The sequence below is a fragment of the Elgaria multicarinata genome, chromosome 3 (genome assembly GCF_023053635.1).
Source record: "Elgaria multicarinata webbii isolate HBS135686 ecotype San Diego chromosome 3, rElgMul1.1.pri, whole genome shotgun sequence".
Classification (NCBI taxonomy): domain Eukaryota; kingdom Metazoa; phylum Chordata; class Lepidosauria; order Squamata; family Anguidae; genus Elgaria; species Elgaria multicarinata.
The window spans coordinates 137,892,938-137,906,739 of NC_086173.1; the positions used below are offsets into that span (position 1 = coordinate 137,892,938).

The following is a 13,802-nucleotide window of genomic DNA, read 5'->3' on the forward strand; positions in this document are numbered from 1 at the left end:
TTCAAACAAAAAAAAGTACTACAACTCCCAGTATCCCCAGATAGCTTTTTTTTTAAAAAAGAAAAAGGAGCTTGAGTTATTTTTGAGTAAGGAAAGGACGAAGACAAAACATGTCATTTTATAGCGCAATTCTCTATATATCTACTCAGAAGTAAGCCCCATTGAGTTCAGTTGGATTTCCTCCCAAGTAAACGTTCATGGGATGGCAGGCTCAATTTGTTTGATAAAGAAGTGACACATAAGAAGGATTTGAGAAAATCTGGACTCAGCATGGCTGGGAAGGATGGGCGTTGCAGCTGCGCAACACATCTGGAGGGCACCAGGTTGGGGGAAAGCAGCGGGGCTGGGGGGGGTGCGTGTAAGAAGGCTATTGCAAAGCAGCGCAGCGAAAGGGAGCCTGGGACTCTCGCGTGCAGAGCATTCCCGGAAGCGAGTCCCGTCCCTCTAGCCACGCATATGGAGGCCGACAGACCGGGCATCCACGATCCGGAAGTGCGTCTGCAGCCCCACGGGAGACTGTAGCCCTTTGACAGCGGGCGGCGCAGCCGGCACAGGAATTGGCGTCACTGCACGGCGGCTTCCGCTTCCGGGTGGCGGGCTGAGTCACTCCCTGGCCCCGTCGTCGCTGCTCCTGCCTTCTCCCTCCGTGCCGCTCCTGCCTTCTTCTTCTTCTTCCTCCCTGCGCCGCCGCGATGCCGCTGGAGAACCTGGAGGAGGAGGGGCTGCCCAAGAACCCCGACCTCCGCATCGCTCAGCTCCGCTTCCTCCTCAGCCTGCAGCCTCAGCGGCCGGACCCCGCCGTGCGCCAGGAGCTCATGGCCGCCATCCGCGAGCACGGTGAGCCCCCACGAGGCGAAAGGCGGCCCGGCCGCTGCGGCCTTTCTCTGGAATCCTCCCGGCGTCGGGCAGAGGCCACGCTCCTCCCCACAACCGGGCGCCCTCCAGATGTGTGTGTGGGGGGTGCAACCCCGCAGCGCCCCCAGCCAGCTGTTGTGGCCCCACACATCTAGAGAGCACCGCCTCTGGGAGGTTTTGCTCAGAGGGAAGGCACTCTGCATATGCTCAGAGAAATAGGACTTTATATCAATCATCATACATAGCATCTGTTGTAGTTATGTTCAATTGCAAACCTGGATCGTTGGCCTGTCTAGCTTGGCCCTGTCTCACTGGCAGCAGCTCGTCAGGGCAGCCTTCCCCAGCCAAGTGTCCTCCAGTTGTTTGGGGCTAAATTGCCGCTGAGCCATGGCCAGCATGGCCAATGGTCATAAACGCTGGGAGCTGTCCTCTAACACCCAACCTTTTTGGCACCAGGGACCAGTTTCGTGGAAGACAATTTTTCCACCGGGGCGGGGGGGGGGCGTTGAGGGGATGGTTTTGGGAAGCCCCCCCCCCACTCCAGTGTCCTGGCTTCGCTTCTGCTGGGTGGGCGAGATGGTGCCCAGCGCCCAGGTACGCTGGGGTGGGGTGGTGAAAGCAGCTCACCTGCGTGGCCCGAGGGTTGGGGACCCCTGCTTTAACGTCCGGAGGGCACCAGGTTGGGGAAGGCTGCTCTGGGTTTTTGTGCAGGGGTCTTTCCTAGCCCTACCTGGAGATCCTGAGAATTGAACTAGGAACCTTCTGTGTGCAAAACATGTTGTCTATGCCAGCTTTCCTTGAATTGCAAGGTATTTCTAGTTTCCCCCGAATATTATATTGCACTTTTAATTTAATTTAATTTACTGATTGGATCAAGCAAACTTTCTAGCCTGTTTTAAAGTTTTTTGTTTGTTTTTTGGGGGGAGCGGTGGTGCCTTCTTCTACCTGGAGAAGCCAGGGATCGGACCTGGAACCTTCTGCATGCAAAGCAGGTGCTCTGCCACTCTGAGCTATGGACCCTCCCTTAGGGTTACTGCTACTACTCTACATCAGCTCTATGTTCATATATTTCCAGAATTGTTCATTGTTGAAAGCAAAATCTGGGGGTGATTTTATTTCGCCGTAACTCTGCCTCGTTCATGGAATTTTCAGACCATTGTCTTCCACTTGTATTCCTTCCATGTTTTCCCAGTGCTCCTTCCATCATTTTCCATACCACAGAAATTCTGTTAATGAGGAAAGGGTGGAATAGTCACGTAATGCCTTCTGAGTGGTAGTACTTGGAGCCCTCCACCTGAAAGTCCCCTCAGCTGAGCCTGGCGCAGTTGGATGCAAGATCTCCTTTTGCTCTATGTCTCTTCTCCCAATCTGAACCCCATGCCTGTCCTGCTCCTTGGATGAGTGATTTCACATCTCATTAATTCTTCCCCCAGGAATAGTCTTGCACTTGATTGCTCTTCTGTGCCCTGCTACACTTTTTAGTATTTATGTGGGGTCAGAAACTCTGGGAGTAGGAAATGACATGAGCTCTGATCACAGGGCTTGTGAAGGATGCTATGTGGCAAAGCAGTGGCTGGGGAAGCATTAGATAGTCAAAGAGGTGACTGTAGCTGCAGTCCTTTAGCCACTTACCTTGGAGTGTTCATTGTTCCACAGAATTCTGCAAGAGCGCTGTAGAGAGGGCAGGATGGAGTGGGTGTGGTGGGGGCGGATACTGCATGGCAGCAGAGGAATCATTAAGATGAGGTTAAGACTGCTGAAGAGTTTCTCTCCTGCCTCACTTTTCCTAGCTGTAACTGTAAAGCACCAATCTCACCACTGGTTAGCTTTTGGCTAATTCCATTAGACTAACTGCAGTGCTGTCTGCACAAATGTTTATTTATTTGATTTGTGCTTCGCTTTTCTACCATGGAAATGACACTCAGGCGGGAACTGTTGACTCAGTCACACAATTTTTGTGCACTGTTATTATTATTATTATTATTATTTATTTATTTATATAGCACCATCAATGTACATGGTGCTGTACAGAGTAAAACAGTAAATAGCAAGACCCTGCCGCATAGGCTTACAATCTAATAAAATCATAGTAAAACAATAAGGAGGGGAAGAGAATGCAAACAGGTACAGGGTAGGATAAGCAGGCACAGGGTAGGGAAAAACTAACAGTAGAAAGTAACAGTAGAAGTCTGCACAACATCAAGTTTTAAAAGCTTTAGGAAAAAGAAAAGTTTTTAGTTGAGCTTTAAAAGCTGTGGTTGAACTTGTAGTTCTCAAATGTTCTGGAAGAGTGTTCCAGGCGTAAGGGGCAGCAGACGAAAATGGACGAAGCCGAGCAAGGGAAGTAGAGGCCCTTGGGCAGGCGAGAAACATGGCATCAGAGAAGCGAAGAGCACGAGCGGGGCAATAGTGTGAGATGAGAGAGGAGAGATAGGAAGGAGCTAGACCGTGAAAAGCTTTGAAGGTTAACAGGAGAAGTTTATATTGGATTCTGAAGTGAATTGGAAGCCAATGAAGAGATTTCAGAAGCGGAGTAACATGGTCGGAGCGGCGAGCTAAGAAGATGATCTTTGCGGCAGAGTGGTGAACAGAAACCAACGGACTGATGTGAGAAGAAGGAAGGCCAGAGAGAAGAAGGTTGCAGTAGTCCAACCGTGAAATAACCAGTGCATGAACAAGCGTCTTGGCAGAAGAGACAGACAAAAATGATCGAATCCTGGCAATATTATACAGGAAAAATCGACAAGATTTAGCTACTGCCTCAATATGAGGAATAAAGGAGAGCGAGGAGTCGAAGATAAAGCCAAGGCTACGAGCTTCCTTGACCGGAGTAAGCGTAACATCATTGACAGTAAGAGAGAATGAGAGATGAGGAGAAGGTTTAGGAGGAAAAACAAGCAATTCAGTCTTTGCCATGTTAAGCTTCAAGCGACGATGAAGCAGCCAAGCTGAGATATCTGAAAGACATGCCGAGATACGATCGTGAACATCAGGAGAAAGTTCCGGAGATGACAGATATAGTTGTGTATCATCGGCGTACAGATGATATTGGAGGCCATGAGATTGAATAAGCTTGTCCAAGGGCAACGTGTATAAGGAAAACAACAACGGGCCAAGCACCGAGCCTTGCAGAACCCCTACTGAAAGGGGAAAGGAGGAAGACGAGCTGCCATTAGTCAACACGCTGAAAGAGCGACCCGCTAGATAGGAGGCAAACCAGTTATAGACAGAGCCACAAAATCCAAGGTCATGAAGGGAATCTAAGAGAAGATCATGATCAATTTGCTAGCTGCCATATACAATTTCTCGCAGGGTCTGGCTCTGGGGACTAGTCCCCACTCGGCCATGAAGCTCACTGGGTGACTTTGGGGCAGTCGCTGTCTCTCAGTCCAACCTACCTCACAGGGGCATTGCAAGAATAAAATCGAGAGGAAGAGAATCATGTACACCACCTTAGGCTCCTTGGAGGAAAGGTGTGATTTAAATATGATAAATAAATAATCTATGTATTCTTCTTTCTTGATAGTTTCCTTATGCTCTTCTTCACTACCTTAAGAAGAGCTAAACCTTCCATGGTATCACTTTTATTGCTCTGTCTGTTTTCTTCATGTTATAGGAACTTAGTGCCTGTTTTTTTGTGGATGTGATAAGTTGAGTGTATGAGGACTGGCATTAACATATAAATGGGTTGGTTGGGTGTGTGCATGACAAAGATTGAGTCACCCAAATGTCAGTATTTATAGTATCAATGTCATCTTTGGAGAGTATTTCACAATCTCTCCAACATTACTGGCCACTGAAAATATAATTCCAGGAGCATTTAGCCTCCAGTGTGTCTTTCATTCTGTATCAACAACTTGCTTTTGCAGGGTTCTTGTTTTGGGACAATACAGCTCCTTTAAGTAAGGTAAGTAAGTAGCTGTGATATTGCACTGGGGCAATGCTAAAATGAAAATATGCTAGATAATAATCTTTCCAATCTAGGGTGAAAAACCAAATATTTGGTATGTGCCTTTGCTTTGATGTTTGTACACCTTATGAGGCAGTTCTTCATTGATGAGGTGATCTTTGAAGGTTTGCAGTTCTGGTGAGCGTCACAATAGGCCTTGCTTCCTCCCCCCTCAATTCCTCCCCGTTATCCTCTCAACAACCCTGTGAAATACGTTAGGTGGAAAGAGCAAGAGTGCCTGAGCCAAGATCATCCAGTTAACTTGGGGGTTTGAGAGAGGATTTGAACCCAGGTGTCCCTAGTCTCAGTCCAGCACTTCTAATCTCCGCTCCACACCAGTTCACTACTTCAGCCTAAGTTAAAGAAACGAGGTTCATTTAATTTCCTTCTAAACATTTTGCTGTTGTGCTCATTGAACTTAAGAACTTGCAGTACTAACTATTTAAGCAAGCCTGTGTCAATTCCGTTTTCAGACATGGCCCCATACTATGAATCCCTCTGCAAATCCCTTGACTGGCAGGTAGACACGGAGCTGTTGAGTAAGATGAAGAAAGCAAACGAGGAGGAGTTGAAACGCCTTGATGACCAGTTGGAAGATGCAGAGAAGAACTTGGGGGAAAGTGAGATCCGTGATGCCATGATGACCAAAGCAGAGTACCTCTGCCGAATTGGGGACAAGGTCGGTGAAAGACTCTTGATTCTATGTGCTGCTGAGCGATTACACTGGATTAAACCCTAGTGCTCCTCTTAGTGGCATTCATACAGAACAAGCTTGACTGAGACGTTCTCTGCAGATGCTGTTTCTATATTTGGGAGGGATGATCAAGTGGGCAAGGAATTTATATTATTACATTTCTTATCCACCCAATAACTAATGTGCCTTATCTTGGAAGGCCTTGCTTAGAAGGCTCCTGCTGTCTGTGGTTTGGCAGGTGAGGCTGGTGACTTCCCCAGTGGTGGCTCTCCTGGTCTTCATGTCCCTGGATGAGGAATCAAGGATGTACCAAGGATGAGGAATCTTCAGCCCTCCAGACATTGCTTGACTACAGCTCCCATCATCCCTACTGGGGGCTGATGGGAAGTAGGGAATCCAACAATGTCTGGAGGGCCACTGGTTTCCCACCCCTATGTTAAAGTCTTTTTTTTCTGGATAGTGTTTGCTAGACTGTGGGGAGGGACCTGGTCAATAGTCTGGTACTTGTACTTTAGCTAACTAGTGTTTCATCTATTTGTCTTGATCTTGTGTTAATTTAATTGTTGTATTGAGCTTTAGTGTTGTAAGTTGCTGAAGGGACTTTGGCTGTAAAGTGGGATAGAAAGGCAGTAATAAATAAAATATAGTAAGTGGAAGGAATGTGTAGACTGCTTCACTTTTCCTCTTCCCTCGACATGCAGTAGTTAAAATAATCAGCAAACTAATCCCCACAGTGCTCCTGTGAATTAAGGAAGAGAGACCATTCTGTCCTATAAATTGGAAACTACAGCTCAAAGAGAATATATCCAGTGGTGCAGGAGAAGGGTGTGCTGGAGTTCCCAGGGCTTAGCTAGTTTGCCAGCTCCTGATGCAGAAACCTTCACGAGTCCACAAATTTTGACTTGGAAGCCATCATTTGTGCTTCCTTCATCGTCTGCGCATGCCAGAGGACAGGTGGAACAGGCATTCTGTCATGTTGTGCTGAGCTTTGAAAGAGAAGTCTTGTACGTGTTCCAGAGCTGAGTGGGATAGAGAACTAGTCTGCTTCCTTCCTCTGCCTGGAGCTTCTGTGTACTCCAAAGCTCAGCTAGACATAAAGGACTTCCCCTGAGTTTTCTGCAATTTGTGAAGGACAACCTCAGCAAGTGGATTTGTGGAGACCTGACCTTCAGTCAGAATAGCAAGCAAAAAAACAAGGTTAGAGAATAGCACAATCTTCTTCTGATTGCTTTGAAACTTCTGGAAGGTGATGATCAGTGTCTACCAAGTGTGTGTTTAAGACCTTTATGCTGAGTTATGAGTTTCTCTGAGGTTCTCACTTCCACAGGTTGTAAGGAGTTTATTCATAGCCGCTCAACTAACTTCATTCAGTGGGCAAACATAAATGACCCTTGGCTGTTGGATGGTATGCATGGAACTGGGGTATGGCTATTATCAAGTCACACATTTATCTGTGCAATCTAACATTAGCGAATGCTGTGTTGTTAGGAAGCCGCTTTGACTGCCTTTCGGAAGACGTATGACAAAACCGTGGCTCTGGGACATCGGTTGGATATTGTGTTCTATCTCCTCCGAATTGGCCTATTTTATATGGACAATGACCTCATCACACGGAACACTGAAAAAGCAAAAAGGTACCTTTTCTATTCTTGCAACAGAAGGAAGGAACCTCTTTTACAAAAAAATAATAAAAGAAATCTGGAGCAAATTAGCTTGATATATAAAGGATTAGTGGCTGCTTCTTGATTAACAGGTCAGACGAGTTTTATTTATTTATTAGTTTTGAAGATTAGTTGTAGGGCATTCTGGTTGCTAGTGAATGACTTCTTTATGTAGCATGCAGTGTGTACTGCATATTGAAGACCAAAAGTGCTGAACTATGGCAAGGAGTGAAAACATTTCAGAAATATTGAAACGATGAGAAAAAAACAGGAGTATTTAAAAAGGAGAGAGAGAGAGAAATAATATAGACATTTTGGGGTGGGGATGTGGAATGAAATATATGCAATATTTATCAAACCTAAATTTGCCTGAAATGTATTATACACCAGCAGAGTACATGTTTATGTTCTGCTTATGAACCTTGTAATAATAAATGATTTTTATTCAAATGATGACATATACTCAGTTGAACTGCAAATTTCTCCACTCTCTGATATGGAAGAGTATTGGGTTGGATCCCGGATCTCTGTCCTGTGAGAGGAAGGGCTGTGATTGTGGCACGTCCCCTCGCCCAATTTTAAGGGATCTGCTCACATCACAGCTCACCCAATTCAGCAGGCTCTCCTGACCCTGTGAGAGAGTGGGGTAGACTCTTCCATCCATGTACTTGTCTAAATCTGGATCCAACCCATAGTGTTTGTCAGTTGGGAAAACAGGGAAGGAAACGAAATTAATACCGAAAGTAGTCAAACTATCAATATTTTTTTGAACTGGAAGATTATATTTGGGCTTCAAAATAGTATGTAGAACTCACAGTTATCTAGAAACTCATATTGACAGAGAGAATGCTGAGAAAATAAATATGCTTATAGTGTAATTAAGGAATAGCAATAAATTAAGAGTATTCAGTTAAATTTCATAATGACGTTGGTGTTTTCACTAGTGTGTCATCATATACATAGGCTGTAAACCTGTGCATACTTATATGGGAGTTAACCCCATTTATCTTAGTTGGTCTTGCTTCTAGGATTGTGCTGGAAGTATCATATCTATCAAAAACATTAAGTATCCTGAACTCATGATTGTTAATTTTTATGGCATCGGAGTAAATAATACATCTTTTTAAAAACTAGCATAGCTGAAGTTTATTTCTCTAAGAATCAGTGGCTGAAAGAACCACAGCTTTGATTCCGAATATTCAAGTTTCATTTCAGTTTTTTCACGCCTCAGTTGAATTCAAGCATCCATCAGTTCATTTATTCAATGCAGAAAACAGAGCCATTGGAGGCAGGAAGAAGCATAGCGGAGTCCAAGGCAGAGCAGAGCAAAACATGGTATAACTCTGTGTTTTAGGATGAATATGACTGGTAGACTCCAGATGGTACTCTTGAACCAAATTGCGGAAGTTGTTCTGCGTGATGCAATATTTGAACATCCTTTCCAACATCAGGACTTTTTCCAGTTCAGTGCTATAATATTAATGTTATCACTGATACTCCTACCCTTTGAATTCTGAATCGAAGTGATTTCCAGCAGTATGAATTGGGGTTAGCAATATTATTATTAATACCCCTTTGTATTACCCTTTTAACGGAGAACATATATAATAAGATCGCCCACCCATCAAATTCTCCCAATTTTCTCATTCTGGGAAAATTTTAAAAAATCAATATGTTGCATATTTAACTGTGGCTAGATCATGCAACAATTAGTGCTGCTACGTCTTAAGTGTTATCCGTTGCTTGGCATGTAGGCAGAAACTTCCATTCTACCTTGCTTGCCTTAGAGCACCCTTCTCCAATCTGGTGCCCTCTAGATAGGTTGGACTACAATTCCCAGCATCCACAGCCAGCCAGTGAGGGCCCAGGTTGAGGAAGGTTGCCTTAAAGTATGAGTGACCAGCTACTATGGGCGTGTGCTTTTGAACTGAGGGGTCTGGTTCAGGCAGGAGGAACTGAGCGCCTGTTTGTGGCGTCAACACAGGTCTGCGCTCCAGGCTTCCAGGTTCTGGAGCTTCAGGGCAAAACCACCTCAAAGCACAGAAGCTGCATATGCGCTGCGTAACTGAAAGGGGCTTTACAAAAAGGGTTAGAGACTCCCGGGAAGGTGAGTATCTACTAGGATATTGCTTTGTTTGCCCAACTGGCTTTTCATTCAGCACTTCAGATCTTAATGAAGCATTGGTGTATTGCTAAGGCTTGCTGGGTAAAACGATATGTTTCTCTGTTTTCTTTTTTGAAAAGTTTAATAGAGGAAGGAGGAGACTGGGACCGGCGGAATCGGCTTAAAGTCTACCAGGGTCTTTACTGTGTGGCCATCCGAGACTTCAAGCAGGCAGCAGAGCTTTTCCTGGACACAGTTTCAACTTTTACATCTTATGAACTTATGGATTATAAAACCTTTGTAACATATACAGTCTATGTCAGCATGATTGCGTTAGACAGGCCTGACCTTAGAGAGAAGGTAGGCAAAGCAGCTGCTTGCAGAAAGAACCTGCAGAGAGGTTGTTTCCATATTCCTTTCATGTTTGATTTTTTGCTTTTTGTCTGATCTCCTTTTAGGTTATCAAAGGCGCAGAGATTCTGGAAGTGTTGCACAGTTTACCAAAAGTGCGGCAGTATCTTTTTTCACTCTATGAATGTCGGTATTCCGTGTTCTTCCAGTCGCTGGGTAAGGAGTTACTAGTTTGAAGGGGGGCAGCCCACAATCTGCGGGTGACAAACCCAGCCCTCCAGTACTTGCCGCCCATCTTTTCAAATAATGTGGGCAAACAGGAGGATGGGAGAGATATGCCTGAAATTTCCCACCAGCAAGTAAAATGAACCTAAGCTGGTTTAGGATGTGGCCACTCTTAGCCTCACATGGCAGCAAACAGAACAAATGAGAACGAAGGCAGAATCTGCTTCATGAGGACAGGAGTAAAACACCCATGAATACCTGTAGATTGCTTCTTTGATTTTCAACTGGGAAATACCTTCTCCAATGTTGCCAGGATGAGAGAGGCGATATGTATGCGTGTGATGAGCGTTACGTTTTCACTGAGGTGCCAGATGTGAAGGAGCTCTTGCTGATACTGGCAGCTTACCCAGGTCTCCTGAGAGAGGTTCACCTACCATGCTAGGTCTATCCTTAGGGCTAATGTTAAAGCGTGTTTTGGGAGAAATTATTTCTGTGAGACAGATTCACCATTACATGTTTTATTTCTGTTTCAGCCACCGTAGAACAAGAGATGAAGAAAGACTGGTTGTTTGCGCCTCATTATCGCTATTATGTTCGGGAGATGAGAATCCATGCTTACAGCCAGCTCCTAGAATCTTATAGATCACTTACGCTAGGTTACATGGCAGATGCTTTTGGAGTCTGTGTAGAGTTCATAGATCAGTAAGTACTTTAAAAAAACACCCTAATTTCTACAGTGTACAGTAATTCCACACCACGTAAGAAGATAGCAATCAAATGACTTAACTTAAAATATATATATATATATGTTTGTAGGACTAATATGAAATAGAAGAGGGAGGACCATTTATCACAAGATTTACATAGGCTAGGGCAAGAAATATTTAAGGAAGATGGTAGGCAACCTTGTGCTCTCCAGATGTTTTAGACTATAATTCCCATAATCCCCGTGTTGACCATGCTTGCTGGGGCTGATGGGAACTGTAACCCAAAACATCTGGCACACCTATACATTCTATGACTGTTTTCATGCAATACATTATAAAAATGCACTTGGCATTTAGTCAGGTTGTGTAGCTGTTGGGGTTTGACTCTTCCCCTCTTCCTGATGCATTCAAATGTCTTCTGTGGCTGGTGTCAGTTATGGGGAAGAGTCAGGCCTGTTCCATTGTTGATCCACTGAAGCCAGGGCAAATGTTGCGTCCTCCATCGCCTTCACATAATGAGCAGTTCCGCTACATGCATTCTCACAGGGTGCATGTCTGAGAGGTTCCAAGAAACACCACCTCTTCCTAAGTGGAGGTCAATCAGAAAAGATACTCACTGTGCCAATAGCTATAGTGATGGAGACATATTCACACCAACAATGAAATGTGAGTTGGGCTTTAGTTACCAACAGTAGAGTCTAGAAATGCTTTTGGGATGTTGGGGGTTTGCGATGGCATGTTGGATCCAAGCCTATTGTGGACCAAAAATAAGAGTGAGGTAACTACTACACCTTCACAAGCCTAAGCAGCTAAATAGGGGTTGTGAGCTGCATTACAAAAGCCATGAAGTAATCTCTATCCCATTGTGGTTTGCTAATGACAGTTCTTAAGTTCGATAGTGCTACAGAACAGCATTTAATTGTGCAATTGCTGGTACTTTGACATGTCTTTCAAGAAGAGAATGTTGCCTGCATCATGCTAATATGGCTGCAGAAGGGAACCATAGCAGGCTTGTTCCTCAAGTGTTGCACACTTTCTCTCTCCCCCCCTCCCCCGGCTTCCTGAGCCAAGGCCTTAAAATGGTGCTAAAAATTCGTATTCCTCCACCATAGAGTTTCAGGTGCTCTGCAGTGGAATAGAATACAGATGGATACAGTCCTGGAATCAGAGGTGCAATTGTAAGAAGGGTCTTGTATATATATTTTTTTCAAACAGGGAACTTTCAAGATTTATTGCTGCCGGGAGACTACACTGCAAAATAGACAAAGTCAATGAAATAGTAGAAACTAACAGGTACCAGTCAATTTCCTTACTGTATTTTGGGTAGCGCTTGTGATATTAAGAAATTGGTAGTGGTGCTATTTAGACTTCACATGTAGTGCTTTGCTGCCTCTGAGTTGCCATCTAACCAAACCAGTTGGAGTAGCTCTACAGATGGTGAGCAGATGCTGAGACATTAGCTTGGCTGAAGCTATGCAGCTAAGTGGTGATCTGAGCCCTGGTTTTTCAGCTCATACTTGAAATACTGTTTCTATTGGTCCAAAATTGCTTTTATTATATAGTACATTTCTGCCTTTAAGTGACCCATTCACCATCAGCTCATCTGCCACCGAAGACTTGGTGGCATAGGGTGGCTCTCCGTTAACGGGCCTCACTTGAACTAAATGTGTGGCCTGAAACATGCCCATGTTCTCCTGCAGGGAAGGATTCGTAGTGGTAAACAAGCTGCCTTTCAAGGAAGCTTGGCTGCTATTACTGCCTTGCTTATAGTGGAATTTCTGTTAAGTGTCTCAGGAATGCTAGAGTTTCTGGGAACACAGTAGGCTGTTTCATACTATCAAGCTGCGGTCAGCTGCAGCATGTGAGGGCGGTCATTTTGAATATTCAAGCCCCGACTGCAGCTTGACATTTTGTCTGAACCTGGTGAGGGTGGATTGTTGGGTGGTTAACAAACAATTCACAACCCTAAAACAGCCCATGATTTCTGGGTGGTTTGTTAACCACCATCACCACCTTTGCCAGGGTTGAACTACGTGAAGTTGTGGTCGAAGCTTGAATATTCAAAAGTCACCCGGCACACGCTGCAGTGATCATGCAAATCCCGTCAATTTGTTCCACATTGATGACTTTCAATCTCTAATTTTTCTCTCCCTCTCATCTTTAGGCCCGACAGCAAGAACTGGCAGTACCAAGAAACCATTAAAAAAGGAGACTTGCTGCTAAACAGAGTGCAGAAGCTTTCTAGAGTAATTAATATGTAACTTCAATTTAAAAAGTGGGGGATGCATAATTTTGACAACCATTTTGGAAGTAATTATCACTACATTGTGATAATTACAGTATAAGTTGTTAAGGAAATGACAGCCACCATGTAGTTAAGGTTTTTACGGCTACTCTGTAAACAGAAGCATATAAATCTTCCGTTCGTGTTTTCTCATCAACTTCATTTATTAAATGTGTAGTACAATTGTCTGTCCTATTTATTTCTTGGGTTGTTTAATTTGGTTAATAAAATGGATTTGAATCTTCCTGCTACAATTTGTCACCAAAGACTGAGCTTCTACTGGCATGTTCCTTTGGAAAGAGCATATAAGATGACTAAAGCTGCCATATTGTATATGGGAATAAAACTTGAACTCAATAGGGCTTACTTCTGAATATATGATGTTAATGGATGCATTCTGAAGTGACTCAAAAGGAGTGACTCAAAAGAAGCTGAGAAAGTGATTGTAATGCAGTTCTCAGTTAAACAGTAGAATCTAACATGAGGTGGCCAGAGAATAGTGTAGTAGGTGTTCTCCTGCAGTCCTACTCCCAACCTGGTGTTGACTTCACATGTCTGTTTATATAATGTCCGCTTTCTCTTAGAGCAGGAGTCCCCAATGTGCTGCTTGTGAAGGGGTCTCTGTAGGCACTCATAAAACTTCCCCTATTTTTAAAAATCTATTTACGTGGATTTGAATATAGCTGTAGCAATGAATATATATGAAATGCATACAACTTTCTAGCAATTACCATATGCTTCAGCAAAAAGCAGACCAACTATCCAAATAAGTGGCCACTTGAAGGTGATGTGTGTATATGCCATCCATTCAAATATTGAAATCCTTGTAAGGTCCTCAATCCTTTGCAGGTGAGTGTTTTGTCGGAAGGGCACACAGAATCCATTTACATTAACCATTTGTTAATTTCTATGAAGTAGGTTTATAATTTAGAAGCACATGTATGTCCGTGAATATTAAAGACTGTTTCAGTA

The 13,802-nt window shown here is 44.0% G+C and overlaps 1 protein-coding gene across 1 annotated transcript; it reads left to right on the top strand.

Annotated features, from left to right (window-relative positions):
* Positions 1-620: 620 nt before the first annotated feature.
* Positions 621-13,013, top strand: PSMD6 (proteasome 26S subunit, non-ATPase 6). The gene is made up of 8 exons (XM_063122058.1): positions 621-837; positions 5,278-5,483; positions 6,987-7,132; positions 9,404-9,623; positions 9,722-9,830; positions 10,373-10,541; positions 11,762-11,839; positions 12,711-13,013. The coding sequence occupies exons 1-8, from the start codon at positions 693-695 to the stop codon at positions 12,805-12,807; spliced, it is 1,170 nt and encodes a 389-aa protein (XP_062978128.1). The 5' UTR covers positions 621-692; the 3' UTR covers positions 12,808-13,013.
* Positions 13,014-13,802: the final 789 nt, after the last annotated feature.